The following is a 14532-nucleotide window of genomic DNA, read 5'->3' on the forward strand; positions in this document are numbered from 1 at the left end:
TAATTAAAATTATATTTTTTGTTAAAATGTTTGTCCGAACATAGATATAATAAAGTTTCATTTATAAAATTGTAAGATAGTTAAAACCTCGATTTTTCAATGTAAGTGTGATTTAAGATTTCATTAATTAGTGATAACTTTTTATTCAACCTCATTTTCAATATTATCAAAGTTCATATGAAACTACTAAAAAACACCCCAACAAACCCTAACTGAAATAAAGAGAAAAATGGATGATGAGAAGAAAGAATATGAAAGAACTTTTTTTTTTTTTTTTTCTGAATTTTTGACATGAGTAAGACTTTAATCTTCAATTCGTTGATCTTTGCTCTAGGATTTGAACTTCATTGAAAAAAGGAAGTCACAATATAGGAGGAGAATGACAAGAAATGAAAAAGAGTTGTGTTTTTAAAGGAATTAAAGAAGGGTAAAAAGGTCTCAAACGGGTTATTTTTCTAAAGAATAAAAAATAAATATCATTACCAAATTTCACTCTTATTTTAGTCCTTTTAACCAAATATCCCTTTTTAAATTCTCTAATTTTGTTAACCTTTATCCTTCCCAAAACAGAACACATGAGGTAATGTCAACGATCTAAACAGTATTTAATATTAAAACTCAATGACTTCTCTGCAAATTCAATGTATTGTAGCCCAAGAAATGAGCCCACAAAATGGATGTTTTAAATGGTCAAACATTATATGTATATAGCAACAAAGCGACAGTTTCTTTATTATTTACACATTTGACTATACTGAGATTTGGGGATTAACAAATTTTCTATGTGGCAATTCATGATCATACAGAGATTCTGTCAGAAGAGCTTGCTTGCAAATTCATTTGTGGAATCTGCCTCTCCTGCGAGATCTCTAAGCTGTGACAAGCTTCTTCCCAACTGCAAAGCCACCTTCATTTCAAACAACTCTCCATTTTCTCTCTTCTGAAGTTCAGTCTCTCCGAGTGTGGACTCAATGGATTCTTCCATGTTTTGGAAGAAGCCTGCGCAGTTTCTGTACATTTCCAGCACCATCCCAACTTGCCCACCATGCTCCAGGGTGTTAACAACGCTGGCCAACGATCCGGCGGCAACTGCCAGTGTCGCCGCCCATGGGCTTTGGGAAGAAGGGCCTGCAAGAGCGGAGGCGGCAGCTGCCATACCAGTGAGGAAAGGGCCTGAGATGGCTAAGACTTTGTTTATCTTCAAACCCAGGTTGCCTAGTCTCATGTAGTCTTCAGCATCTTTTCTTTTCAACACTTTGACCACCTCCCTCATTTCCACTTCCATCTTCTCACTCCATCCATTATTCTCATTACATTCTTTCTCTAATTCTCTCCTTCCTTGGTGAGAATCATTTCCTGGCCACCAAACAGCTGGCTGGAACGTTTCCGGGAACTTTTCGATCATTACACCAAGCAGTGGAAGTGGGTAAGCTTTGTCCAGAGCCAAGACCTTCTCCATCACACCCTCGACATCCGCTTGAGTTGGGGTCCGAACAGCGAGTACAGTTTCAATCTGGGCTTGGAGTTGCCTGAACAACCTCGCCGCATTTCGCTGCTCTTCCGCCAGCTGAGACGGCTGGATCTTGTTCATCACAAGCAGCATGCCAGTGGCAGCAGAGAACAAGAGAGTAGACGACACCTTAAAAGCCAAAGGGGGTTCTCCAACCCCAACAGTGGCCGAAACCCCGGCCATGGTAGCAGCAGCGAGAGTGATCATATTGATAGAATTCAAGAGAAGGGTGTTCCAGTTATTTCTCTGCTCTCCAAGATTGACGTGCATCTCCACCCTATCAGCCACAGCCTCCAAGATTGCGTAAAGCTTGGCTGTGGCCGCAGAATCAGCAGTTTTCACACTGCTTTTTTCTGTGATCAACCCATCTCCGATCTTCAACTCCTCAGCAACCTTGAGGTTTGTTGTCAAGGGAAGCTTTGGAATGGAGAAACTGGCTGGTGTTCTAGCCTTTGGAAGATGGATAGCAGCGTTGATTGATCTCTTGGAAGAAGAGAATATAAGAGACGAAGACTGTAAAGAAGCCATTGATGGGGTTCTGATCTCTCTGGTTTTTCTGTTGTTTGTGGTTTGATGTGAAGAGAAGAGAGGCGGTTGATGGTATTTATAGAGAGCAACTGGTTGAATAACTGGAGAGGGGAGGTCCGACTTTGGAATATTGACTGCAGACTGCCTTGACTCGGCCCATTCCATGACTCGTTCATAAATTTTTGGCTATCATAATTTGCAAAATTAATTGAGATTCTCTCGTACGACGTCTTAAACTTGTTGCTTTCAGTTCATGCGGCGGTTGATCCATGCAATTGACACCAGCCGTGCCGTCACCGGGGTTTAGATGGAGGGGGGGTTGTTGGAAAGAAGTCACCAGTAGAAAAATGCCACGTACGCAATAAGTCCTATTATTTTTACTTAATTTTTTTTTCTATTCAAAAATCCAAATTTTATTATATACCTTAGAAATAATATACCCTATAATATTATTTTAAATGTGATATAGTATCCTTAAATATTATACAACATTAAATAAAATGATAATCATATCTAGTAAGATATATTATATTGTAGTAATGTTTAATTCATAAAAGAAATAAAAAAACATATAATATTTCAAAAATATAAATATATCACATCCCAAAGTTTTCTAGGAAAAAAACATATATATTTTTTCTTTATGTATAGTATTTTTTTTAGAAATCATTTTATTGTTTATAATTTAATAAGTGATTTTTTATTTTTTTTTGCCAATAATTCTCATAATTAAAATATTTAAATAAAAAATATTACATAATATTGTTAAATATATAAATTTTATATTCAATAATATTTTTTATTAATATTATTTTAGATTATGTTATGTATGTACTCTTTCGTACTAAAAATTTAATCAATAAAAAAATTTTGTTTTCCAAAGTGAGTAATATAAAAAAAATTATGAGAAAGAAAGAGAAAATAAAATGAAATTATAGTAAATTAAATATAATTTCTCATATCTTAAATTAAAATTATCAAATTCTATAAGATATATAACAAAAATTGTATAAGAAGTATTATATCCCATATTCGAGGATGTTTTAAACGATGATTTAACTTATTCTATTTTTTCATAAGTCAAATATAAAATAAAATATGATATCTCACTCTTATCATATATCTAGAATAAATATGATCATATAATAAATAATGATAAGATTAGAAAACTTATTTCACCTACTATGGGGGAAAAAATAAGATGAATATGGGATATTCCAATCCCATAAATATGCATATTTTCCCTCTTTGAGTGAATTTTTTCCCATGAAACTAAAAACCTAATGATTATTTATTCAAATTATTTTACTATCTTAGCCTGCATCCAAATTTGGGAATAAAAATTTCAAATTATATCTTTCCTCACCATCTTAGAAAATTAACATAGTTTAAAATCATAGCGTTATTAATAACACAATACAACAACATTCAAATGTAATTTTAAAAAGGAATGATGATATTTTTGTATTTTTGTATTTTTGACATGAGAAAGACTTTAATTTTCAATTCGTTAATCTTTACTCTATGATTTGAACTTTGTTGAAAAAGGGAGGTAGCGGTATGGGAGGAGAGAAATAAAAGAGAAATTGTGTTTTTAAAGGGATTAAAGAAGGATAAAAATACCTCAAATGGATCATTTTTCTAAAGAAAGAAAAAAAAGGAAGGACATTTCTCAAATTTCATATTTATTTTAGGCCTTTTAACCAAATATCCCTTTTTAAATTCTCTAATTTTGTTGACCTTTCTCCTTTCCCAAACATGACACATTAGGTGATGTCTACAATCTAAACAGTATTTAATATTGAAACTAAACGACTTCCTTGCAAATTCAATGTATTATGGCCCAAGAAATTAACCAAGAAAATGGATGTTTTAAATGGTCAAACATTAATGTATGTATATAGCAAGAAAGAAACAGATTATTATTTACACATTGACTATACTGAGATTTGGGGATTAACAAATTTTCTATGTGGCAATTCATGATCATACAGAGATTCTGTCAGAAGAGCTTGCTTGCAAATTCATTTGTGGAATCTGCCTCTCCTGCGAGATCTCTGAGCTGTGACAAGCTTCTTCCCAACTGCAAAGCCACCTTCATTTCAAACAACTCTCCATTTTCTCTCTTCTGAAGTTCAGTCTCTCCAAGTGTGGACTCAATGGATTCTTCCATGTTTTGGAAGAAGCCTGCGCAGTTTCTGTACATTTCCAGCACCATCCCAACTTGCCCACCATGCTCCAGGGTGTTAACAACGCTGGCCAATGATCCGGCAGCAACTGCCAGTGTCGCCGCCCATGGGCTTTGGGAAGAAGGCCCTGCAAGAGCGGAGGCGGCAGCTGCCATACCAGTGAGGAAAGGGCCTGAGATGGCTAAGACTTTGTTTATCTTCAAACCCAGGTTGCCTAGTCTCATGTAGTCTTCAGCATCTTTTCTTTTCAACACTTTGACCACCTCCCTCATTTCCACTTCCATCTTCTCACTCCATCCATTATTCTCATTACATTCTTTCTCTAATTCTCTCCTTCCTTGGTGAGAATCATTTTCCGGCCACCAAACAGCTGGCTGGAACGTTTCCGGGAACTTTTCGATCATTACACCAAGCAGTGGAAGTGGGTAAGCTTTGTCCAGAGCCAAGACCTTCTCCATCACAACCTCGACATCCTCTTGAGTTGGGGTTCGAACAGCGAGTACAGTTTCAATCTGGGCTTGGAGTTGCCTGAACAACCTCGCCGCATTTCGCTGCTCTTCCGCCAGCTGAGACGGCTGGATCTTGTTCATCACAAGCAGCATGCCAGTGGCAGCAGAGAACAAGAGAGTAGACGACACCTTAAAAGCCAAAAGGGGTTCTCCAACCCCAACAGTGGCCGAAACCCCGGCCATGGTAGCAGCAGCGAGAGTGATCATATTGATAGAATTCAAGAGAAGGGTGTTCCAGTTATTTCTCTGCTCTCCAAGATTGACGTGCATCTCCACCCTATCAGCCACAGCCTCCAAGATTGCGTAAAGCTTGGCTGTGGCCGCAGAATCAGCAGCTTTCACACTGCTTTTTTCTGTGATCAACCCATCTCCGATCTTCAACTCTTCAGCAACCTTGAGGTTTGTAGTCATGGGTAGCTTTGGAATGGAGAAACTGGCCGGTGTTCTAGCCTTTGGAAGATGGATAGCAGCGTTGACTGATCTCTTGGAAGAAGAGAGTATTAGAGATGAAGACTGTAAAGAAGACATTGATGGGGTTCTGATCTCTCTGGTTTTCTGTTGTTTGTGGTTTGATGTGAAGAGAAGAGAGGCCGTTGATGGTATTTATAGAGAGCAACTGGTTGAATAGCTGAAGAGGGTAGGTCAGACTTTGGAACATTGACTGCAGACTGCCTTGACTCGGCCCATTCCATGACTCGTTCATAAATTTTTGGCTATCATAATTTGCAAAATTAATTGAGATTCTCTTGTACGACGTCTTATGATTTAATAAAAACCTGTTGCTTTCAGTTCATGTGGCGGTTCATCCATGCAATTGACATCAGTCCTGCCGTCACCGGCTTGGTTATAGGGTTTCGATGGAGGGGCGTTCAAAAGGGGTCATCAGTAGAAAAATGCCACGTGTTCAATATTTTTACTTATTTTTTTTTTTTTTTACATTTATTCAAAAATCCAAAATTTACCATACAATTCAATGGCCTACATGTTGTATTTGTTCTACGTGATACTGAATTGACACGATAATATTTTCCCTAATTATGTTTCCATGTTTCAATAAATTAGTCTCAATGTGTAATTTGATAGATTTTAAGGTCTCTTGGGATTGAGTACCCGAAAAATTATGGTTTGGACTTTAAGTTATGTACCTTAACCCAAAAAGAGAAAGTTATTATAAAGGAAGCCTTATTCTTTAAAACAATATAACATGTACATCATATAATGTTATTTCAAATATCCTTAAATATTATATAAGACTGAAAAGATATTTTAAAATATTATATTTAATGTGATGTATCATATTGTATTGATATTTAATTTATGGAATAAATAAAAAAGTCAAGTTAAAAATAAGTATGTTTATTTTTCTTCATAGAGTGAATTTTTTCCTATGAAACTAAAACCCGACGATTACTTATTTAAACTATTTTATCAACGTAGCTACATCTAAGCTTGGGAATAAAAATTTTAAATTATACCCTTCTTCCCTATCTTAAAAAATTAACATAGCTTAAAATCATAATATAATTAAAAACACAATACAAACAACATTCGAATGTACTTTTAAAAAGGAAATTAAATTTGTTGATTCATTGAATTGCAATTTCTCCAAATTTATATATTTATTCATAATTATGATAATACTTTTATTCTTATCCTACTTAAGTTATTATATTATTTTCAGTTTATGTCGACCTTCAATTGTGTCTAAATGTTAAAAGTCTTTTTATTAAAAATATTATCGATAAAATTAAGATATAGGAACATAATAATGATTTTTTTAAATTTATAATTTAATTATAGCATTGAGCCAATTATCTACTATAATTAGTTTTCTCAATTCCAATCTTGATATTAATTCATTTTTTTAATTAATTTTACATAAAATGAAATGTATACAAGGAAAATCTAGTCTCTCCCAATTCATAATTTCCTTCCATTTTCATTAAAATTATAGAAATTATGATATTTATTTCAAAATTCCCATTAAAATATTTCAAAATAAACCATTATTTTATTTCATTTTATTATTATAATTTCCATTTTTATTATCTTCCTGAAAATCAGATTTTATAAAATTTATTTATCATGATATTTCTTTTCTAAAGACCCATGGTACTAAACACACTTAGTAGTTAATTCATGTGACTCACAAATTTAATCAAACTAATCAGGTTTTAAATAAATTTAGAATAAATTCTATTTATCTTTTTGAATTGAATATTTGATGATCCGAAATTTAAAATTTTATCAAATTTTTTTAATTTAAAATAAAAAATAAATAAATAAGATAAAAAATAAAATATTTCATGAAATTTCAAGAGATTAACGAAATTAATATAGTAAACAAGACGACTTCGGAAGGAGAACACATGGAGCTTTGTGCAAATGAGTATCGGGTTATTCTCCGAGCTAACCCGGGCAAGGCCGGCCGGTCCAAACCGGACATGTGGGGTCCACACCACGGAAGTTCCCACGCTTATACTACCAAACTAGGTAGATATTTCAGTGGGTGTGACCATAAAGTTGACTGAATCAAAATCGAGGACGGGAGGACAGAGCCTCACTCTTTCTCTCTCCCTTTCTTTCTCTATCAAGAAATCACGGGTTGGGAAGAGGTGAAGGATGGGATCATTGGCGAAGAAGGGTTTGCACCAGTACCTTTTACAACTTCAGCATCACCCTTTGAGAACCAAGGTCCCCACATACCTCTCTTGCGCTTTTGTCATTTTCTCTTGCCTTTCTGATTTATGGGCTTGTTTGGTTGATGGGAAAATTCGGGACTTTGGAGGGCAATATATGTTGGGTAACTGGGTTGGCCCTTTCTTTATTATTTATTTTAGTTTTTTTCCCTCCATTTTCTCCGGAATCAAACGGACAGTTTGTTTTTGGATTTTATGAATTGGGTTTTGTTCTTTTGATTAATGATTCGGATTTTGGGGTTTTGAGGTGGATGCAGGCCATTACAGCGGCTGTGTTGTCAGCTGTCAGTGACATAGTTTCTCAAAAGCTATCTGGTATTCAGAAACTTCAACTGAAGCGTCTTCTTCTCAAAGTGGTAGGCTCTCTGTCCATTATTTTTATGCTTTTGTTTTGTTCTTTTTTTTAATCTTTTTAATTTTTTTTTAAATTGGCAATTTAACAAGAAAAATAACTGGGCATGAAAATTTGATGTTTTGTTTCATCACTGAATTAATATTCATTACAAATTGATGATCAGAGATCAAAATTAGCTTGGGATTTCTTTGTGTTGTGGCCTTTGGACATTGGGTGTGTTGTCACTTTTGAAGGAGATACATGACTGAAGAAAATTGCATTTTGAGACTATAAGGCTGAAGGGGGGGACACTGGTATAGGTTCAATAGTGATTAATAGCAAAGTTAGAGTTTATTGGCCCACCCAATCAGCCAACAGACAGTGAATGCAGTGATCATTCGTGATCTCAAGTTGTTTGGACAGCACCCATAACGTGGTTCTATCTGTTCAGATGATACTGTAGTTTTCATGGTTTTGCGGAGGAGTTGGCACTTAGACATGTTGAGAGCTCTCTATGAAATTTGATACCAAAAGTTATGCTTGCTTGAAGTTTTGTCATTGCTATTAGTTATTCAATTTGATTTCTGAGAGTCCATGTTGTGAAGAACCATTCTACTATTCCACATTGGAGACCTACTTTGGCTAAAGTAAGATCACTGGCTCTAGAATATGAACTCATACCAAAATCTGGATGATGCTGAGGAGCTTGGGGGAAAATTCCTTTCTCCCTCTTCCCAGAATGTGAAAGCAACAGTAAGAGGGCATTCTTCTTTCCATTTTTCATTTGTCCTAGAACTCATAATTCATTGTGGTTTTCTTTTATGAGAACAACACACTATCCCATTTTTCCTGTCCAATGGGCATCTGGTTTTACTTTCCGAAGGTTTTAAGGTAGAGGCACGCATATATTTCTGTTTTATCTGCTCTTTTTCGTTTCTCTTTTTTCCTTTCCTGCTGATTTTCTAGGTGCTATATGAACTTATTTTTTGAATGGTTTCATTTCTGTGGATGCTAATGAACGCAAGTTACTAGAAAGGAATTATGGGTGGTGAAAAGTAGTGTCCAGGTTAGATTAAGTAAGGGCATGACTCACATTTGGCATGTTGAAATGCGACAGATTCACGCTATTGACCTGGTTTTCTGGGTTTGGGTGAGAGAGATTCATGAATATTAACTATGGAACTTTTTCTGGTTTGGAAAGCTCAGAACAAAACAAAAGGTACCTACTGATATTTACAGTATGCTTGTGGGGTTCTCTGTTAAATCCTAAAACACAATCTTAGTTACTGTTATTCTTAGTGGAAATCTACCTTATACGTAGCTCATGTTAATTCTAATTTCCACCTGTACATCTTTTATTTTGATTTTGAAGTATGAATGCTATTGCTGCATCCCCTGTTTTGGCCTAACGCAAACCAATTGTGAGGCAGAAACTGGAGACTACTAAAGAGAAAAGAGGCTGAGATCTTTTTCTATATTTATTCTAACTGCTAATATGTTCATTTTCATTCATGTATAGACAATTTTGCTTATTGAGTTTCAACTCTCAATTAATATAACTATCCTAACCTGCTACATGCAGCTTCTTGGATTTGTTTATCTTGGGCCCTTCGGACATTTTCTGCATATACTACTGGATAAGCTTTTTAAGGGGAAGAAAGATTCAAAGACAGTGGCCAAGAAGGTATGCAGTTTACTCTCCCTTGTACCCTATTTGATGAGAAGTTGGAAGAAAGGGGTTGAAACTTTGGAACTGTATGACTACAGTTGTAATCCCTAATAGTCGTGAGCACCTCCTCTTCCAGAACTGAAACTGAATGAACTAATAATGTGCCTCTCTTTTCATTTCCTCTTGAACTGAAAAGTAAAATTAGTTATTTCCAAATAGTCAAGGCACTGATTTATGCCAACAAGCTGTTATATTCTAAACTGCCAAATTAAATTATTTATTTCAGGTGGTCCTCGAACAGTTGACTGCTTCACCTTGGAACAACTTTGTATTTATGGTCTACTATGGGCTGGTTATTGAGGGTAAGTCCATATTGCATCTTGAAGTTTTCATAGAAATATAGGTAGGCAACCCTCACCTCGATCTTTGTATTACTTCATTATATGAAATCTTGCAAATGATATTTAAGAATCGAGGGCCATATTCACTTGAGAGATAGATGCAATGAAGGCATTGGATGTAAATCAGTTCCCTTGATGACCTCGGTGTCTGATAAGGGTGCTGTATTTTAGAGTAAACAAATTGGTAAACAAAGCCTGAAAGATGCAGATCGGTGACTGGGCTTAGCATAGTGGCATTTCATATAACCCTTTGGTTGCATACTCTTATGAAATGCAGGAAGAAACTGGTCCCAGGTGAAAACTAAGATCAAGAAGGATTATCCTGCAGTGCAGTATACATCATGGACGGTACTTCATTGTTTACACTATCAGATATGAACTCAATGATAATATGCCATACATGTGGAAACATAATCACATCTTTTTGACAATCTCTAATGGATGTAAATGCAGTTCTGGCCGGTGGTAGGATGGGTCAATCACCAGTATGTGCCACTCCAGTTGCGTGTCATCTTCCATAGTGTCATTGCATGTGCCTGGTATAATCCTTGTTTCCCTGTTTTCCCACTTCCTCCCAAACATATACACCTTCTTTCTAATGGAATATTTTTGGAATTTGTTTTTCATATTTTAGGGGAATATTTCTGAATCTACAAGCAAGGTCGATTGCAGCAAAGAAAGCCTAAGGGAACGAACCAAAGATGACCCATCTCAGACGATCAATGCTCCCCAGCTAGAACTACATTCTATGTGACACAAGACAAGACTATAATCTCTAATAAGTCTGAAGTTTCTGTATGGGTTATTTACCTTTGACTTAAGGGATTAGTGAACTTTATGTGTGTGTAATCTCGATTATATTTGTGGGTCCATGTTTAGTACGGGCAAATCAGAGTGTAGTCAAACACATTGCTTCCTGGTAAAGGCTACAGCCACAATTTGGGGATAGAAAGCTGTTGTTTTGTGTCGTGTTTACACCCTTAATCCATGGCTAAAAGGCTGGAAATGGTTATGACTTATGAGGAATGGTTCAGTTTTAGATCTCAGATCACATTCCATTGAGGGCTGAATGTTGGATTCTAATGGTAGCTCTTTTGACCAAATAAGCTAGGGCCAGCGCCCACTGGCGCCTGCCCTCCTATTCAATGGGGGCGCCTGCCCTCCTATTCCCATTGACCCATCTTTGCAAACTGGTGCGGCCTAACTGTGAAAGTCTAACTGCCGCTGTATGGTCCAACCACAAAATCAAATAAAAAGGCGGACGGTGCTAGAACAGGTTTTAAAAATAATTCTTAATTATTTTTAAAATCAAAATTAACAAAAGTTTGATTAGAAATTCAGTAGTTTTGTTGGTTTATTCTTTACCTTGAATCTGGCTACTTGGTTACAATATAAAATATTCAAAGCATTATTTTTTCTTCTTCAAAATATTCTATCAAAAATAATTAAAATATGTTAATTTTTTTAATTAATAATTTACTTTTAGAATAAGTTTTTAAAAAGTTATTTTGTTGAACCCTTTTTAAACTTGTTTTTCTAAGGTTTAAAAATGTTTCATATTTTTCTAAGTTAGAAAAATGTTTTCTTTCCAAAATAGAAGAAAGACTCATTAGAATTTTTGAATAATTATTATCCTTATTAATAAATAGTTTTGAATTTGTGATTTAGTCATAAAAATTTTAAAAAATAATTAAAATTGAGGAAAAGAATGCCCATTCTCTCATTGTAACACGGTATGTTAATTGGAAAAGAAAGACGTCTGGATGCTCAAAATGCTTATCATTTTTTTTATCAAATCCCATGTTTTACTTGGGTCAAATTTATCTGCTGATCAACAATATATGGCTACAGAATTCAGACCCAGAAAACTTGGAGAAGTAAAACGTTGATTTTATTATTTCTGGTCATGATCCATTACTGGGAATTTAAATTTAAATTCTTCATCATATATCACTTCAAAAGATTTGACAAATATCTCTATAAAAGTCGTAAATGAGCTGAAGGAATTGTTCATATTCATTGGGATTTGAACTCTTAATTAAAATATGTACTTGTAATGCCTACGCCTATTTCAAGGTTTTACTGGATTTTGCAGGTTGAAAGTCAATGGAGGACTGCCTTCATGCCCAGGCTTACAAGCAGCCTAATTGAATGGTGAAACCCCAATAAACCGAAGACAAGAAATGGTCTAAGCCAAGATCCATGAGACCATTCAAGCCTTGAACAGCATACTTGGTCCACTCGCATTCCCTATATATTATCCAGGTTGCATCGCCACCCATTTCACTACACTTCTTCAAGCCAAAGCCATTCAACACATACCCATTAGAATCAACCAGTCCTAGCAACAAGAAGAAACCCATACAGATCATACAAGGAGAGGACATGGCGAGCCTTCAATCTTCAAGTGTTACTGGGTCACTGGTTTATTCCTCATCTCGTTGCCGGAGAGGAACGATCAGAGCTACTATCAATATGCCTAAGCTCCGGACCAGCGGCATATCTGTGAAGCTCCCCACAAGAGATTTGGTACAGAAAGTACTGGACATGGGAGTTGGTCTCACAGCTGCAACCACCAGCCATGTGGAGAAGAAATACGAGTCCAGAACTAATAGTACTTTCCCTTCTGAAAGCAATGTTTCTGATCCTATGGTGATTGCTAAGCTCCATGCAATCATGGAGGCTGTTGCAGATAGAGTGGAGATGCATAAGAATATTGGGGAGCAGCGTGATAATTGGAACCATCTTCTTTTGACCTCTATTAATGCAATCACACTCACTGCTGCAACCATGGCTGGAATTGCTGCTACAAGTGTAGGAGGACCCCTTGTGGCCCTCAAGCTCTCTTCAACTCTGATGTATTTGGCAGCCACTGGGATGTTGGTGGTGATGAACAAGATCCAGCCATCTCAACTAGTCGAAGAACAGCGTAATGCTGTTAGGTTGTTTAAGCAGCTTCATGGCCAGATTCAAAGAACACTCTCTTGTGGTACTCCTACTAGTACCGATGTTGAGGAAGTCATGGAGAAAGTTTTGGCCCTGGACAAGGCATACCCGCTTCCTTTACTAGAAGCAATGCTAGATAAATTCCCCAAAACTGTGGAACCTGCCGTATGGTGGCCGCAGAACAAGCAAAGACAGAGGCACAGTGGGAGAACAGATGGAAATGGTTGGAGTATGGAGTTGGAAGAAGAAATGAGAGAAGTAGTTGGTGTTTTAAAGAGGAAGGACACTGAAGACTATTTGAGGCTGGGTAAAATAGCCTTGAAAGTTAACAAGATACTAGCCGTTTCTGGCCCCTTATTGACAGGCTTAGCGGCTTGTGGAACTGGTTTCGTGGGATCTTCTCTTGGTCCCTGGGCCGCGACACTAGGAGTCGTAGCTGGAGCCATGGCAAGCGTGGTGAACACGATGGAGCACGGCGGGCAAGTGGGCATGGTGCATGTTTGAGATGTACAGGAGCACCGCAGGCTTCTTCCGGCTAATGGAAGAGACCATAGAGTCAAATCTAAGTGAAAGAGATGTGGGGAGAAGAGAAAACGGGGAATTGTTTGAAATGAAGGTGGCTCTGCAGCTAGGAAGAAGCTTGTCCGGGCTCAAGGATCTGGCAGCATCCTCTTATTCTTCTTCTAAAAATGGAGATGCCATTGAAGAGTTCGCAAGCAAGCTCTTCTAATACCCTAGAGGTTCATCCTCAGTTTTGTTGATAATGCACCAATTCTTGAATGTCATTAAGCTAACCTTGTCCATAAACGCAATAGAGCTGTACAATCTAGTAATTCATTCACTCATTCAATCAATGAAAATCAGACTGGTAAAGGGCTGAATATTCCATGGAAATTGAATTAGTCCATTTTCTACATAGCAATTTGAACACATCTAATCACTAAAACTGATAATTAAGAAAAATATATATGCATTCAGCTAAAACCGATGTATTTCTAGGTCGCTTTGGAGATGAGATTCCATGAATAAAAAACAATGTTATATTTTTTCTTTATCATAATTAAGTTTCTTTGGTTTTCTTTATAGTGAAGGAAAACATGAATATTCAAATGACAACTAATAAAATGCAGTTTCTGAGGTAGAAAATTTTCATTTCTTGCGGGCTTGTGGGCTAGTAGAATCCATACCATACATAGAAGTCATTGGAAGAGGAAAAGGTGTGTAAACCATCCATGGAAAATGTCAAAAATATCATTCCTTCGTCTTAACTCTATTGAAATAAGACAGGTTTTGAGTATGGGAAGGTTGACTTTTATTATAAGAGCCAAAGTCAATGGTGGGTTTTCAACCAAATGATTCTTTCCTTACAGTTGATAGTTGTCACTCACTGAATTTGAGACCCATTATCAAGTTATGAACGAATTTTGATGCTGAGAATAAGAATTAATGTACAAGACGAAGGAAAAATTAAATAGACCTGAAGATGTATAAATCATGTGTCAATTTTTATAAAGATTTCATGGAGTTTACACGTGTTGACTTTTTAGGGTTAAATGTGAACCTCAAATTTCCGGAAAACTTAGGGTCTACTATGGGTACTGCCGAATTAAATCATTTATTTCAGGTGGTCATTGATTAATTGACATGATCTTCACCTTGGAACAACTTTCTATTGATGGCCCACTATGGGTTGGTTGTAGGCAACCCTTGTACCCTTGATCCCTGTATAACATCAATATCATATGAA

The 14532-nt window shown here is 36.2% G+C and overlaps 3 protein-coding genes and 1 pseudogene across 4 annotated transcripts; 2 read left to right on the top strand and 2 right to left on the bottom strand.

Moving 5' to 3' along the window:
- Window positions 1-678: 678 nt before the first annotated feature.
- On the bottom strand, window positions 679-2051 carry LOC117924115 (probable F-box protein At4g22030). Its single transcript, XM_034842681.1, has one exon. The coding sequence runs from the start codon at window positions 2036-2038 to the stop codon at window positions 815-817; it is 1224 nt and encodes a 407-aa protein (XP_034698572.1). The 5' UTR covers window positions 2039-2051; the 3' UTR covers window positions 679-814.
- A 1862-nt stretch (window positions 2052-3913) lies between these two features.
- On the bottom strand, window positions 3914-5274 carry LOC117924134 (probable F-box protein At4g22030). The gene has a single exon (XM_034842706.1). It carries the CDS (start codon window positions 5262-5264, stop codon window positions 4041-4043), a length of 1224 nt encoding a protein of 407 aa, XP_034698597.1. The 5' UTR covers window positions 5265-5274; the 3' UTR covers window positions 3914-4040.
- Window positions 5275-7260: 1986 nt separating this feature from the next.
- LOC117924221 (peroxisomal membrane protein PMP22-like) lies at window positions 7261-10878 on the top strand. 2 transcript variants are annotated; one of them, XM_034842806.1, is made up of 7 exons: window positions 7261-7430; window positions 7693-7791; window positions 9352-9453; window positions 9725-9800; window positions 10117-10187; window positions 10293-10378; window positions 10474-10878. In XM_034842806.1, the coding sequence occupies exons 1-7, from the start codon at window positions 7359-7361 to the stop codon at window positions 10523-10525; spliced, it is 558 nt and encodes a 185-aa protein (XP_034698697.1). In that variant the 5' UTR covers window positions 7261-7358; the 3' UTR covers window positions 10526-10878. The 2 variants fall into 2 exon arrangements, with proteins under 2 accessions (XP_034698697.1, XP_034698698.1); XM_034842807.1 differs by lacking the exon at window positions 7261-7430 and adding an exon at window positions 7441-7539.
- Window positions 10879-12224: 1346 nt separating this feature from the next.
- LOC117923249 lies at window positions 12225-13580 on the top strand (annotated as a pseudogene).
- The last annotated feature ends 952 nt before the right edge of the window (window positions 13581-14532 follow it).

The sequence above is a fragment of the Vitis riparia genome, chromosome 10 (genome assembly GCF_004353265.1).
Source record: "Vitis riparia cultivar Riparia Gloire de Montpellier isolate 1030 chromosome 10, EGFV_Vit.rip_1.0, whole genome shotgun sequence".
In the NCBI taxonomy this organism is placed as follows: Eukaryota; Viridiplantae; Streptophyta; class Magnoliopsida; order Vitales; family Vitaceae; genus Vitis; species Vitis riparia.

Excerpts from the sequence above, each read along its gene's own strand:
- LOC117924115 (XM_034842681.1), bottom strand. The coding sequence starts at position 2,038 with ATGGCTTCTTTACAGTCTTCGTCTCTTATATTCTCTTCTTCCAAGAGA.
- LOC117924134 (XM_034842706.1), bottom strand. The coding sequence starts at position 5,264 with ATGTCTTCTTTACAGTCTTCATCTCTAATACTCTCTTCTTCCAAGAGA.
- LOC117924221 (XM_034842806.1), top strand. The coding sequence starts at position 7,359 with ATGGGATCATTGGCGAAGAAGGGTTTGCACCAGTACCTTTTACAACTT. Across the intron at positions 7,431-7,692 it reads ATCACCCTTTGAGAACCAAG|GCCATTACAGCGGCTGTGTT; the intron begins GTCCCCACATAC and ends AGGTGGATGCAG. Across the intron at positions 10,188-10,292 it reads TGCAGTATACATCATGGACG|TTCTGGCCGGTGGTAGGATG; the intron begins GTACTTCATTGT and ends ATGTAAATGCAG.